This window comes from Bombus huntii, chromosome 2, assembly GCF_024542735.1.
Source record: "Bombus huntii isolate Logan2020A chromosome 2, iyBomHunt1.1, whole genome shotgun sequence".
In the NCBI taxonomy this organism is placed as follows: Eukaryota; Metazoa; Arthropoda; class Insecta; order Hymenoptera; family Apidae; genus Bombus; species Bombus huntii.
The window spans coordinates 15,459,657-15,475,674 of NC_066239.1; the positions used below are offsets into that span (position 1 = coordinate 15,459,657).

Sequence of the window (16,018 nt, forward strand, 5' to 3'; positions counted from 1 at the left end):
GTAGTAAGCCGTGAATAGAAGTGCGCTGGTAGATTCAACAAAAGGTGAACCCACAAAGTGGATCTAGCCGTATAGGTCTGTAGAAGGCGGGAGGTAGCCGGCCAACTCCGTAGGTAGAGATATATCGGAGCTCGGGCGTATTCGGGCAGGCTCGTGCGTTCCCGCTGGCTGGTGGTGGCCGCGCACCTCCGCCAAGTTTCACGCTGCGTGGAACGAAACTCGTACGCGATCAGCTCGACCGAGGCAATCCGGCATCCTTACGTATGCTCGTTGCGTTCTTGACCGATATGGTGTTCTTCTCCCCGTAATTAGTGACCCTGATCGCGAGATAGAGTCGATCGCGAGAGCTAACACCGCGTGTCGCGTGAAGAGAGCTAGGTTCGATCCCCGGACGGTTCGACCCCCTCTCGCTGTCTGTGACTGAACGAGAGCGAGCACGTCGGTTGCCGCTGGATTCTCGAGGCAGTGTACCGTAAAAAGTTCGCGGAACACGGTGAAAACGCGAGTCGTCCGTTCCTCGCGCGTACGTATATACACGGTGCTTCACGCTCGACGACGTTTCATCGCCTCTCACTATTGGAGAGGGAAAAAGAGAGAAAGAAGAGAAGCTCTGAAGCGTATCTGTATCGTTGACACTCTGTCCGTTCGCTCGCGTCGAGAGCTACCTGCAAGTGACAACCCTCCGGAGGAAAGCCTATCTCCTTCCTGTCCACCGAAGCTTAGCAGGACCCTTACGATTCGATGCGACTCGTACGAACGACAGTCGACGAATGACGAGAAGGAAAGGGTCCCCGATAGGGCCAGGTAACGATCCGACCAAAGGAAAATCGGAGTCGTAGGCGGGGCCTAAGGTCGGGGACACGTGACACGGAAACTGTCACGCCGCCCTTGTCCTCCCCTCCTTCACCCCCTCCACTCGACCGAAAAGCACCGAGCCAGCTATACGAGCGCTGCTTCTACCAACCGACAGCGTGCCGTCGAACGCTTCTGTTCGTTCGTCGAGTCTTCGCTTCTTTATTTCGATCTGTTCCATCGACCAATTTTTTCACACTGGATATGAAAGCGCACGCTCTGCGATTCCAATGCTCCTGTAAGAACACATGCGTTCGAACGACGCCATCTCGTTTCTCTACGCCTGTCACGTTTAGAATTTTACCAATGACGCATCGGAAGCAGTTTTAACGATACTCCAAACTAAGCAGCAGGTACACTTATACAAATATATGATATTTCGTGACACAAAAAGTGGGAGTCGCTACAACATCGGCAGTGTCTGAAAGCTGACATATTCGCCTCACTGACGTCTCTCTCCTGTCTAACCGCGTGACACCAAGGACGATCATCAAGGATTATGATAATATTTCATTCAAATTCGATCGTAGCTCGCAGTCACGACACTTTCGACGATCAGCCTTTTCATTATCCGTAATCGACGTTATTCAACACACCTGGTTTCCTAGTTTCGAATGATGCTCGTACGAATCAGTGATCGTCATAACACGTCTGTGGCCAGTTTGCCGATGGTTCGACCGAGATTCGACGCGGTCGAATTCGCGGTTTGACGCGGGTTACCGCGTCGCCGTGAACGTCTAGAAGATGCAGCAGGGTAGCGTGGGTGACGGGGACTCGGCCCCGAGGAATTCACCGAAAAACTCCAACTTGAGCGACGCCGACGGTCGTATTCGAATTAAAGTCGAGGCGCCGGAATCGACGGAGGTATTCGACCTTAAACGAGAGCCTCAAGACGAGTACCATACAGTCCAGCATGATTACCATTACGACAGAAAACCAATCGTTCCTCCAACGAAGCTCGATGGTAGTTCCGAGATCGTCAACCAATGTCAGCCACCGCATCAAATTTATCCGCGACCGGTTACAACTGCACTCCCGAATTCTTATGGTTTCCCACATTTTTATGGACCGTCAGCGATGCTGCCTCCGTCGTTTCATAGCTCTAGACCATCTTCGGATCGACCGATTGGGAAGATCGACGAGCATGAGCACGAACAGGAACGTTACAGAGTGCCCGTGTCCAGTGTGGCCACCAGTGACAGTGTTTATCTGCATCATGATGCTCATAGATACGAGATCGGTGATTATCACGGGAAAGGATATTCAGGAATACCTTATGCCGCGTTTCGGCCTTCGATACAGCAGCGTACTGCGGTATACGCTAGTCATCATAATAACAGTGGCTATAGGGTTGCGCAGTATCAAAATAGGAAGCGCAAGTGGAGCGGTGCTGCGCTCCGTGGAATGCCGCCGTCGATGCCAGTGAGTTTCCTTTTTTCTTCTTTGCTTCCGATTACTTGCAATTGATCTGGTTCATAGGACCGTCAATGCGTTATATGCAATTCTATTACAAAGAATGAAACGTTGTTGGTACTTACTTTTAGCTTCGATAGAGAGATTTAGTTAATGTTAATGTTTTCCGCGTCCCAGCAATCAATAGTTTAATCGTAACGACAGATTTTCTAGAAGCAAATAGGATTCAGTGCGATGGTTATTTTTCTGTAACAAATTAAACGTTCTATTCCGTTTCTTTTAACTCAACTGGTAAGATTTATTGAAATATACAATTGTGTTTAAATTGCACACAATTTTTGGTGCATACAGCGGTAGAGATAGAGCGAGAGACATATAAAGGAAACGCTGTAACAATTATTTGATTGTGACTATTTACCCTATAGTGGTTGCTATCGCATTATCCAAAAACGCAGTTCCTCGTGTCTCGATTCTCGTCTACGCGAAGCGCGATCATTTGATTCGCTGCAGTCCGAAGTGTAACTCGTTAAATATCGACACGCAACCGAAGAATATCTTTTGTCTGAGACGCGGAAGCAACCGTAATTTTACTTGTGGAAGATTTTTAATTATATTCGACATTAATAATGCATTGAACGCCACTTTCTTCTGTTCGGCGCTCCGACGCACTGTAAACAAAAGCGAATTGCATTACGTAAGAGAAGCGCGTTTAATCGAATCCGCGGATATTTCACTGACATTTTACATGGACGCGAGGTGGTAGGCCTGTGGTCCGTTGGCACACATCCAATTTTCGTACCACCCAATTTTAACACAACTATCCAACCAGATTATACGAGTGATTTCTGACTTTTTGTGAAAACGATGCGATGTAATAATACGGCGTAATAATATCCTTGCAACCAACGTGTGAATAATATAACTCGCTACAACGATTACCCCCGTGAACATAATTTGTAATAATCTTTTCGTAATTCTAACGTACACAGAAAGGATCGTGAAATTTTCTTCGATACTAATTCGCTAAAGATGCTCGATGTATCCGCGTTTAATTTTACAAAGCTAGGTGTTTGAAACGTATTCTATTTAATTCTAGAATCGAATGAAAGAGCTAGGGCTTGACGCGGTGTTGCCTGATAACATACTGAATTTGCCTATGATTTTTATACGCGATCGACGACGAGAAATACCAGGGAAAGTGACGTGTAACTCGGGTCCAAGGAGGAATCGTTACCGGTCACGACGCGTTATCGTCGCACGACCTGCGAAGAGTGCCCCGGGTTCCCGCTGGTTTTAATGAAATCGAATGAAAGTTGGCGATCGTTCGGTCAAAAATTACGCCGATCCATGGTCGAAATTACAGTGATTACACGCGGCGTGTCGGTTTGGCCCCTCGAGGGGTGGATTCTCTGGGCGAACGCGAACCGGGACGCGGCGAGGCCCATTCAGCGGCGACCGCGTCGATCACGAGCGAGAAACGGCCGACGCGGAACGGTTTGCACAACGATTATTATAATATCGGTGGATTAAAATAGATGCGCGTGTGGCGGACGCGTTTTGCCGGCGACTTCTGGTCTGGCCGCGATCCGCCAGCCAGCGCATTACATATTCTATGGTTATATAATGCGTACGAACAGCGTGGTTACTTTACAAATTACGCCAACAGCGGCACGGCTACCGCACGCTTCGATTAATTCAAATTGCCCGCGCGCTTACCCCGCATGAATTAGCTCGGCGTGCCCTTTTTCCTCCGCCTAATTGAGACCTACGAAACGCGCATAATCCGTGGAAGGAACGTGACTGGAAGTGGGTCGCGATACTCGCGATCGGACGTTTCTTTGGGTCAAAGGATAACCGAATCGCTTGATCGCGCAACGTCCGCTTCGACGTATCTACGATCTATACGTACGTGTTCGTGTTCCGTTTGTTTGTTGCTTTGCTTTACCTGCTCGTGAAAATTTTATCTACGATGTCTATCACGGGTCACTGATGGTAACGAGTTCCTACGACATTCGCATCGTTGTATTCTCGTGGAAAAAGTCGAGTTACTCAATTTGCGCTAACCTAACTCTGCGTTATCCCAGCTTTCCATTTTTACCGATTTTAATTGGTCTCCGGGTTTATCACGCGACCAGACCAGCGTATTTCTCGACGCGAAGAGAAATTACCGCCAACGGCTCCAGAAAACGAGAATGAACTACGAGCTGTTGTCCGTTTAGGCGCCCAATGATGGCGAAATCACGCCAAATCGGGCCGAGGCGCGACTCTAGCTGTTCTGTCGGCCACTTCCGCGCCGAATTTGTCCAGCCTCGATGCAACCAAGGTTCTCTCATCTGCATACCGTTTCCTCTCTCTAACGATCGTTCATCTTCCGCGCCGGGACGCACGCACCTGTATCGAGATAACGCGGCGTAACGTATACCCGCGGCGAATAAGGGCATTGAATCGAAGCCGAGCCCTACGGCTTTCCTCGGGTTAGCTCGCTCGCGGACTACCGCGGCTCGGTCTATAAATTTCGTACCGGGAAATCGTGCACCTGCGGCCGCACTCCTCCGAATCGATCGAGATCGAAATGGAATCTGTTTCTGCGAGTGCAACGATCCAGGAGATTGCGGGACTTTTGTCCTAGCACGTTTTTTATTCTTGCGTTTTAGTTGGAAAGTACAGTATAAAGTAAAATGCAGAATATGGTAGAACTAACGCGTGTAGACTAATAACTAATAACTAAGCGTGGAACTAATTTCATTTTGCAAACAGACTGCTTATATAATCGTAAAGGCGTAGAGAGAGAGAGAGTGTAAAGCAGTGGTTAGAGGGAAGAGTAAAGTATACATATAAGGTAAGGAAGAAAAATGAGAGAAACATAAATCCTTCACCTAATTTTTAGATTTTATACGCGATTCCGTACATACTATATCCAGCTTGTTTATATATTTTACGGAAAGTTCGCCGGAAATGTGCGACTAATTAGCAAACACAATTAATTTGTTCGGAAACTTGCACAGCGATCACGTCGTGCGTATAACACTATATAACGATTATTTTTGCTTCCGCGAGACATAATATTGTATGCATCGAATTATTAAGCAAGACGCAGTTATCGCGTTGCGAGTCACCATAAACGAGATAAAACATACACTTTCAAAGAAGTAAAAAATATTTTTTCACGCATTCGTTTCAACTGCTAAGCACTCGTTTTATGTTCGATATTTGAGAAATTAAGATATGCTTTCGATGGCTAAAATTTAAAGCACAGGAGAATGGAATTATATAGACCTGGAAGATAAGAAAAATATAAATACAATGTAAGCACTCGACTTCGGATAACGAAATATCTTTCTTTTCTATTAAATCTGGGCTACGACCTAATATCGATACAACGGTTCGTTAAACGCGAAATACATATAGGTACAGCGTACACGAGCTATCAACGGTTTATTCGGAAAGTCGTGAGATAATCGGAATTCCAGCAGATCCAAAAGTAACGAGAGATGGAAGCAGCACGCTTCCTCAGAGAGATGTACTTTATCCGTGCATACATTTACGCGGACATTGAAGCGCGCAGCCGGTGCAACAACTTGTCAGTCGGCGCGTACCGAAAAGGTTAAAGGCTGCCGGAGATGAGTTATATAGTCAATTGGAATCGATCACGAGTCACCAGGCATTACCGTTGTTCCTTATCGATCCCGTTACGGGGCATGGGACGCCCACTTAATAATTTCGTTACGGCCAAGGAACCTGTGTAACATTCAATCTCAACTATTGTGCCGTCAATAAAGAGGATTACGGAAGTACAACTGGAACTCGTTTTACGGGGCCAACGACAGTTCGCCTTTTCTCCTCGCGAATCTACCCTCTTGTTCGATTTTAATAATCATATTATATATATCTACGTCTAATTAGATATGCCACTAACTATAAAACATCGTGCGGCGCGTACAAGTCAAACTCGCTGGTTGATACGTCGAATAAAATCATCTATTCTCGGGCCGCGACTCGTAACTTGTACGTAACTCGTATAGTTTGCATCGTGTAAATAACGCGGTGATGAATATTCATCGGACGTTTCGCAATTACAACTGATATACTTCAATCGGCGATAAATTAGAGGAAGCGTTTTGTAACTATGGTTCATATCAGCTACGCGATATTTAACGCGAAACCGTGTCAATTTTCAAATAACATCGTGAATAGATCGAAACGAGGAAAGAATTACGTAGGTTGGCGCGGATGGGCCGGGACCCGGAGCGATTCCGCTCGCCAGATGCGATTTACAAGCCGTGGGCCCAAACGGAACGCGTTTTTCTACCTGGACCCTGTCCAATTGACCGCAGCACATGGCGCTGCGTGATGCGCGATTCGCCTCGTCTCGTATCCACGCGAAAACAAGCTCGTGCAACGCGCTTTCGCCAAGCTTTAATTGAGTCGACGAGGAGAAAGTTTTTTTTATGCTCACGATCCAGGGCAAAAAGAAATAAAGGGATCGTTCACGGTTAATGAAGAGACTCCATAATCCTGGGGATACAGTACGTGTTTCTACTAAGTTCAGTAAACACGTTTTACACGTTTTACTCGAAAATATTGGAATCACGTTTCAAAATCACGTCGTAATATGTTTGTATGGGGTGTCTCGAAGTTGAGCTGGAATGCGTTAAACTAGACACAAGTAAGTAACGGGTTTGTGCGAACGAGTTGATGCATCGAGGAAGAACGAAGAACTGGACAACGATGTTTGGATACAGTTAGACAAGCATCTAATATGTTGCGCATGATAGATGATGATAGAGGTTAGGTAGACGTTATTCTCCAAGATGGATAGGGAAGATCTGATTCTTTAGTCTGGGGATATTATACAACTTTGATATTGTCGTTCGTTATGTGCTGGGAGTTTTAAACACACGAGCAGTTGACTAGGACACAGTCAATGCCAGAGATTTATAGACTAATATATTCGTATAACGACGTAGGAATCACGTTCACAATGGCGAATAATGCTTGGAAAAGTAAAACTAAACGAACGTACTGTAGCTCTTCTTACGTTTATATCGATTCGTCGATCAGTTAGATAAGAGCGCTAACGAGGAGTCTGACGTCGATTAAAAATGTATCGAGCAAAACGTTAGAGGTATAGCAGGTAATATTATTCGTGATTATAGACTATTCTCTATTATTTACCTATTTCGTTTCACTTGCAAGTGAATGAGAAACGGTATCTGATGATTCACTTTATAGCCAAACTTTACCTGCCTACTATTGTGCTACCGAGTAGTTGAACCATTTCATTCGACGATTAGGTAGTTATTCCTCTCGAAATCAACGTAACCGCGACATAGTAACGAACTACGTCCACGGTAATTTTGTGCTTTGTACCGGTCGATTCACAGCCGGGCCGTGATTCTGACATAAAAAACGATGCCGCGGCACTCTGCGGCTCTGGGTTCCATTGTGCCGGCCTCCGGCGGAGGCTGCACGCTTTTCATCGTTAACAAGCATGCTAGACAACGTTTGTTCGCTGCCACTCGGCGGGGAGCACGCTGCAACTTTTCTGCCGTGACGATCGTCCGAAGAATCCGGAATTGCGAACCGCTCCGGCTTTTCTGGATCGTAAAGCGATTTAAGTGCGCGCGGCGAGCCTCGCGAACGTCCGTACAAGCGGACGTATGCGGATGAGACGACGAAAAACGACACACCGCGTGACTTTCTGTTTTCCAATGTAAAACGTTGCTGTTGGAACACTGCTCTAACCGTAACTCGTGGCAAGAACTTGAATAGTAGCGGAGTTTATTTATGGTTTTTCTTCTACTTCGTATTTTCTGGGTCAAAAGTACAGACGCGCTATTTAACGAACTAAATATTGAACGGTAGAAATAATGTATTCCTGGAAAGATCTTCAACCAATGGTCCATAAAGATCAAAATGATTAATTGCTAAAGATCGTTCGATTCATGAAGTATCGGAACATCGATCTACTTTCTTAATTGCGAATCCCGTGTGTAATCTCATGACGTTAATGTAAACATTGCTACAAAATCAGGTCGTATCTTGATGAAGGTATTTAGTGGCGCGTACGTGTGTTTCCATTGAGGATCGTCGAGTTAACGACAAGCGGCTCGCGACAAAAAGCGTGCACAGCGTTATTACCGCGAAACCCGGCATCCCGATGATACGGTGCGGAGCTGCCAGTTTACGCTCGTTCGCACGGCATCCCCCTTCGATACGGCGCGCAATCGCGTGGCTCTACGTGTCACTTTGTAGCGCATGAATAATTAATGGCCAACGTTTATTTTCCGTGCCGCTTTACGGCCCCGTTTTTTCATTTTCCTCTTTGGCTTCTGGCAAATACCGGATCGGCCGACAACGCATTTCCGCCTCGGGAAAAAACCACGCGACTGATCCGCCTGATTGCATCCGTGTAATCGCCATAATTTCGTTTTGCGTGAACGTTGCTACGCCTTAATCGTATCACTTTCTGCCACTATTATGTCATTTCCTTAATGAGGTAATTTTCGCATCTTACAAATTCACGATGAATTTCTTTTGACACATTGATTCTCACCTTTCTTTCAGTTCTCACAGGTGTCCGATAATTAACTCTTTCGGTAGTCTTAAACGTCGTTTTAGGAAGATAATTTTGTTCTCAATAAGAGAACGTAGATTACGTGATTTAAACACCTTACGCATACTACAAGCTATTTAGCATGTTACGTATCACGTATTAATGGAATTGAATGGCAAACAAATATTTACGTTTATAAGAAATTGAGAAACCGGCTGAACTGAAAGTATCTGTCTATGAAAGGCAAGAAAATCGGATCGAAAATGACCAAACGAACCGACGTAGACAATTTCATCGCACAAACGGTTCTATATGTATCCGGAAGATTCGCTTCGGATAATCGAAATGTAACCGCGAGGCAGGATATATCGGGCTAGGTGAAGGGGGATGGTTACGTACCTGCACGTATTCTACCTTCAGTGAAAGTAATAAAGTGTACCGTTCTCCTAATTGCACGAATTTTTGTCGAGAAACAAGCACATCTGTCGTAAACATCCGCCGCAAGATAACGACGCTATCGTGCAACATTAGTACTGCAATAAAAACCAAGCTCCGCATTAATCCTATCTAAAATTGCATCCTACGAGAAAGAAAGTAACTTCTTCTCGGTCGTGGTAGGAATTTATTTGGCGAAACGATACAGGAGATCGGCATTACTGCTATCCTTGAAGACCATCGCCACCCTTTCTGCAAACAACCGGCACGTTAAGTGGAGTTAATGAAAAAACGGTGCAGTTCTTGAGGAATACGGTCCGTCTCTCGAATGGAAATCATCCGTTACACGGCTCAAGCGGCAATTCAGCGTGTGGTAGTCGAAAAAGTGGGTAGGTAGACAACAACCCCCACGTCGTTATTAAAGGACGAGACGTTGGTTGTGGACAGGCGCGCGATAGGGCGCGTGCGCGGAGAAACCGCAACCCCGAAGCCGCACGCTAATTATTTATTCTTTGTTATGCTTTCCTTTTTCGTGTGGCATGGTGTGGCATGGCGTGACGATTCTCTTTCTTCCTGTCGCCACGTAAGTACAATTCGTCTCCACTTTTCGTTCGTTCTATTCTTCGGACGCCTGTCGTCTAATGGCTTTTCCGGTCTTCTTTTCGAGCGGAGATTGCCAACCAAATGTCTCCTATGGTTCTTAGAGCGGCATAAACAAAGGCGACCTCTCTTCTTCTTATTGCCAGTCGCTATTTATCGAAGTTTGTACGAACGTCGTGGCTGATTTTTGCGTTTCGGTCTTTTTAACGGTTTCGAAGGAAGCTCGGATTTGCTTTGTTCCGTTTACGCGAAAAATTTGTAATGGTAATACGCGAGACGCAGCGATGTGATCTACGACGGTGAAGTAGGTACATCACGGATGACTGCGCGTAATTGCAAGAAAAAAAGGAAAAGGATAATTCAGTTTCATGCAAATGCGACACGTCGTTAGATTGAAAATTGTCTTGAGCCGATGCGACCGGATGGATCGTTTTCTCCGATTCGTTGGCGTATCGGCCGCCTTGAACTTAATCCCCATGGAAGGAAACACACGGCGCATAATTACATCTCAATATCGTCGAATTAAATTTCAAAATCCTCGGAATATCCTTCTGCCGGTCATTATTCACGGCAATTATCATTAATTTACTATCTGTGGCAAATAGTAATTAAGTTTTTGTTCCGAGCTCGTGGATCGAACAAACATATGTCGATACGCAAGATCACCGTGCATTTTCCCATATGTATTTTTCTCAATTACGGCATTTTTTCTTCGTTTCTTCTTCCTCTCCATGTGAAACGTCTCCTCAATGAGCCAGTGGCCGGACGGATAGGCAACGAGGTGAGACCTCGCGGAAATTCCGTGAGGACCCGTGCATTCCTTCAGGATCGATCGACACGCACGAATATTTTCACATAACACCGAGAATTCTATCGTGCCTGTCTATCGTGCCCGGCATTGATGAACACCACGACGTCATACGGGATCACGCGAACACGTGTCTCGATGCTTTAACCGCGTGTAAATGTTGCTCTCGAGGGACGAGTACTTGTCTATGGGTGACAGGTTGCGTTTCGATAGTGAACTATGATATTTTCCTTCTTTCTTTTGCAAGGAGCTTATATTCTAACAAATAATTTTCATATTAAATCCACTTCCGCGTTGTAACATATCACACTATCCATATCGAACGTTACGCTTCCTTGTAAACTGTAAATTTCTATTTTTGGAAAGTACATTCACCGACCCAAAAAGTTAAAGGTTAACGAGCCAACACTTACATTAAGCACTTATCTGCTCGCTTCGGAGATACCAGATTAAGTACCAACAGGAAGACACAGAACCCTCATAGGATATAGGCAAAAACCTACATCTTATTGATCACTGTCATTCAGTAGAAATAAAAACGTTGGTTCGAGCGAACGGTTTCGTGGTTGAAAAACGTTCTCGAGTTTTGCCCATCGACTTCCTTTCTCTTTGCCGACTTATACATACTTATCGTAAATATATACCTAATTTATTTAAACGTAGGAGGCTGGATGGAACGTGTCCTTTCGAGGAACGTTCTTGTAATATCGGCTTGAATATCGACAAGACGATTTCTTTTCGCAGAAAATTTTGCGCTGTAAAATCACGGACGCTGGAATAATTTTGAAATTAGACAAAAACTTCACGGTTTTACGGTAACTCCGAGAGAATATTATTTTCGTAATCGATTTGATCCCTTGTCTAAGAGACGTAAATGGGAAAAATTGGATTTTAGAAGAGAACGAAGTTAGCCCTTTACGATGCAACTAACTGATAAAACCACTGTACTTAAATATGTTAAAAAAATGAAATAGTCTTTCCACGGGTTTGATAAATTTGTCCGTAAAGAAGTTAATGGAGGCTTATCTTCTTCCGCAAAACAGTGTCCGCCTCGAAAAGGGTGCTTCGCGTTCGAGTACCATGGACAATGCACGTTACATTGATTCTTTACGAGGCCACTTAGATAGCGGCAGCGTTGTAAGCGCACATTGAACGTTATTGTAATGCGGGTAACGTTGCACACCGACGCCGATTATGTTACAAAGACACGGAACGGCCGCTTACCGGCTTAGCCTACCACGCTTTACGATCGCTGACACCTACCGACCCGCCAGCGATCGCCGGTATTATGATCACGACCATTAAAGTAATTGATGCTATTTAGGGGAGATACGCTTCTCGTACAAGTTGACCCCGTGACATCGAGAACCGCGTCGCGTGAATGATTTCGATTTAAATAATTTCGACCGAGGATCATTCTGATCGCGTTTTCGCACGAACCGAACAAGTTTCCACGTCTAAGCTTCTTTGTTTATATGCATTGCAGGTTGCTAGTACGAGAACGGTGTAGCGAGTTTATAGTCGTTGGAGTAGAATGCCGATGCACGATACTGCTAGGATTTCGTGTCATTTTTATAATCTTTCGGCTATTTTTGATTCCTGTTTCTCTTTAGAAAATTGTCTGATCTTGAGAAAATTGATCCTTTGATAGATAGCCACGAGGAGTAAGAAAAACAGTGATATAAACAACATTAAACGTGGATGGCATTTCTATTTCAAGTTTTTGTCAAAGTATTTGACAAAAATTACATTTCCAATTGTAAAAATTGAATTTGTCAAAATATATCCTTGAAGGAAAGGAAGGACACTTTCATCGAACAATTCCGGTTGCTGAACGCACAAGCAGGATCTCGATTCTCGATGGCACGACACGACGGTCCACTTCTCACCGTAACGAGCAGATATGGTGACTGGTCAAACACGACCCAGTGATTCTTTATGGGCCCATTAAACGCTCTCGGACTCATAGTCGCGTGGTAAACATTATTATAATCCGACTAGCGTGGCAGGGCCGTGCCGATTACTTTACAAAGGCACGAAGCGACTGCTTTAGGGTTGCGATTCCGCTTTACGATCGCTGACACCTAGCCTTGGTCGAAGCGGATCGCGTACGCGCGCGCGATCGCTCTCAGATATTACGAGCTCGAATATTAAAGTAATTGATGCCACCATAAAACACGAAACAGCGGTGTCTCTGCCGGTTCCTCGCCTCGGATCGCCCCGCGGTGCTCGATTTAACGCGCCAATATTTTTTCCGCGCCCTTTCGTGGAACCTGATGTGTGGATATCGACGCTTGTTTCCTGGCTAAACGCCTGTTATTATTTGTGCCAAGATTTTTCATCCGGTGCCCGACCATTATTCGTTTCCTTTTTTATTTTTCCAAAAGACTGTTTGCAAGCCAACTGGATTTTATATTCTGCAAGAAATATTTCTGCAATGGTTGTTTTACGCGCAATACTATTCTTCTGTTTCGTTCAATGTTTCATTCAACTTATATTTATTTTTTTTTTTTTTACTTTCGAACAATGTGGATATTTATGCATTTAACGTATGATTATGATTAATAGTTTCGAAGTTTATGATTTATAAAGCAGCCAAGTTAATTTGAATTGGCTACGTAATGTAAGTATAGAGATACACAGCGTGTACCATCATCAGATATTCATGTCGATTGGAATATTTATATCAATTGCAGATCGATAGTCCAACTAGTACATTTAATTCGTTCGCTTCCGATATATCCGTCGCTGTCATCAGTGGTACACCTTCTGCCATGATTCCTTTGGCTGCTACCGTGGTTGCTATATTTAGAAGACGGATTCTCCCTACGGAGTTCATTCTTCCCGGCGCGGCGTGGCGAGGGGTTCTTTGTTGGCGTCAAACGTGCTCGCGTCGTATATGAACGTCGATTAACCCTTCGCCAGATAAAGTGGAAGGTATACCGCCGATACCCTCTTTGAGACTATAATGTTTTTCAGCGATAGTCGTTGCGCAATTTACTTGGATTTTTAGCGTAGACAGCGTAGGTATATTTAATCTTTTTCTGTGTGAGTATATGCGAGCCGCGAGAATTTGTTCTTATTTCCAAACGATAATAACTTCGTAGTTTATAACGTTTGCAATTACACAATTAGTTATCGATCGCTGTTTGAAACGCCGATCGCGAACTTGTAACTTGATAAAACTAACAAATGTACGCAATTAAATGTAACAAGTTAGTTCATATTTGCCGCGCTGCCTGAAACGAAGCAATTGCAAATTATCACTCGCATCTTAAAACACGAAAAGTATCACACCGTACGAAGTGTAGAACTGGTACAGCAGTAGACTTAAACGTTTCACCGGGAGGGTTGGCGCTTCTTCGCACGGCGGAATAATAATTTCCGATCTCCGCGAGTCGGTCGGAACGACTTCATCTCCCCGGGGCCGGTGTTCATCGCGACAATGTCTACCCCGCGGAGGCGCGCTGTAGCCGGAGGATTTAAGGAGCGGGTAGATCGCGTAGGCGGCTGCCTGCGGCCCGGTGTAAACCGAGCTTTACGGCGCTCGTGGCCCCGTCGATCGTGAGATCGTATTAGAGCGGCGCGTCGGCGCCGAGTTTGGCTTAGGTCGATGCTGCGTGTCGAGGGGTGCCGAGGGGCCAAGAATTGTGCCCTTCTTCTCGGTGTACACTCGAGGGTAGGAAGAAAAGGGACAAAGAAATCGAGAGGAGGATCGTATATACGGTGCGCGAAAGAAAGGTAGAAGGGGGAAGAAATAAAGAGAAATATAGAGTTAATGGGAGAGACGGAGAAATAGATCGAAGGAAGAAGGTAAGAGGCGAGAGACAAGAGAGAGAAAGAGAGGATCGAAGGGCACATGGAAGGAACAGCGTGTAACGATGTATCAAGCTGTTGCGCCCCTGGCGTGTCCGGCAATGGTGGATCGTCGCTTTGAGCTGGACCGCGCCGCTTCGGCTCTGCATCATGCCTTTACACGCTCCCAATGCCCAAACGAGGGACGATAATGCCTCGCTCTCGTCTTGTTCCCGCGCATAGACACTATTAATTTCGTATCCCTCGCCGCGTACGCGCCTGTGTATGACCTGTCTCGCGGTCTAACACACGGAAAGACAGAGAGCGCAGGCCCGTTCGATTGACTCGTTCGCCTGGATATACGCCGTCCTTTTTAACGTGCATCCGCGATCCCGAGGTTTTCAAGCCTCCCTCGAACGTCATTACCGCGATCACGTCCTTTAACCGTTGGAAATTGCGTACGTAATGCCGGGTAATTCCGGCGTAGACACCGGACTAGGTGTCCAGTTCGCAAAGGTCTATCGGTGGTGCGGCTACATAACAGCGAATTGGAATTTAAATTTCTGGCGATTAGAGCTGGGTAATGCGTTTTAATGAGTTTTATGGTCTTTCGTTCGAGGCATCTATCGCCAGACGGACAAATTTCTGGACGGTTTAAGAAGCGTATGGAAATCATTATCGATTTTTCCAATGTAAGATTACTCGTTTGCGATGATATCGTCTAATTTTTCCGATACCCGGCAAGAGGAATTCTAGTGATAAATTCTGGTAAATTACGCCCGGCATTTTCTAATAATCGTGACCGTTCTGACCCTGACGTTATGCTATCAGGCATTCATCTTCTTCTCTTTTGCTTCTATCGTTATCTGTTATTTTTGTTTAATGGTATTTCTTACTTATCTTTCCCGCCTGTTCGATAATAATTTTTCACGCATGCAATCAAGCGATATAATTTATTGCTAGTTTGTATCAGATTGAATGTGTAAAAGAAAATCTTCCGTTTGTGTATTAAAGTTGATTTCAATCTTTTTATTTAGTATTTTTCAGACATATTGTGTATTTAAACTATATTACGAACGTAACCCATCAAGCCGAAATAGCTCAGTTGGGAGAGCGTTAGACTGAAGATCTAAATGTCCCCGGTTCAATCCCGGGTTTCGGCAATTTACCTTTTTTTCCTTTTTATACCTTTTTTTTTATTCACAGCTTATTTACTAATATTATTAAGCTCTCATAATGTTATTAATCTTTAAAAAAAAAGAAATAAAAAATATAATTTGCTACTTTATTTTATAATTTGTAAGTCGAACGTTATATTTGAATGTGAATACAGTTATCATAGGCAAACGAAAAAGAGTATAATTAGATATATGTATATAAAATAGTGGTTATTGTAGAAAATTATAGAATTATATAAAGGAAAGAAACTAATCTCTTTACGTGTCAATAGCACATCTAACAGTCACGAAGGCAACATGACGCATAGTAGTTTCAATATTTAAAATCTAGTAATCGTGATTAATCTGGCACTTACTCGGCTCGTCCTTTTGACTCGTTAA

At 44.6% G+C, this 16,018-nt stretch overlaps 1 protein-coding gene and 1 non-coding gene across 3 annotated transcripts in view; both read left to right on the forward strand.

Annotated features, from left to right (window-relative positions):
* Positions 1 to 224: 224 nt before the first annotated feature.
* LOC126878093 (zinc finger protein basonuclin-2-like) overlaps positions 225 to 16,018 on the forward strand; it is a 264,566-nt gene continuing 248,772 nt past the window's right edge. For both annotated transcript variants that reach the window (XM_050640542.1, XM_050640543.1), the window contains exon 1: positions 225 to 2,274. In XM_050640542.1, the coding sequence (XP_050496499.1) occupies positions 1,597 to 2,274 (678 nt within the window). In that variant the 5' untranslated portion in view covers positions 225 to 1,596. The remainder of the gene's footprint in view (positions 2,275 to 16,018) is intronic.
* Positions 15,550 to 15,622, forward strand: Trnaf-gaa (transfer RNA phenylalanine (anticodon GAA)). Its single transcript has one exon. It is a non-coding gene; the product is annotated as a tRNA-Phe (tRNA).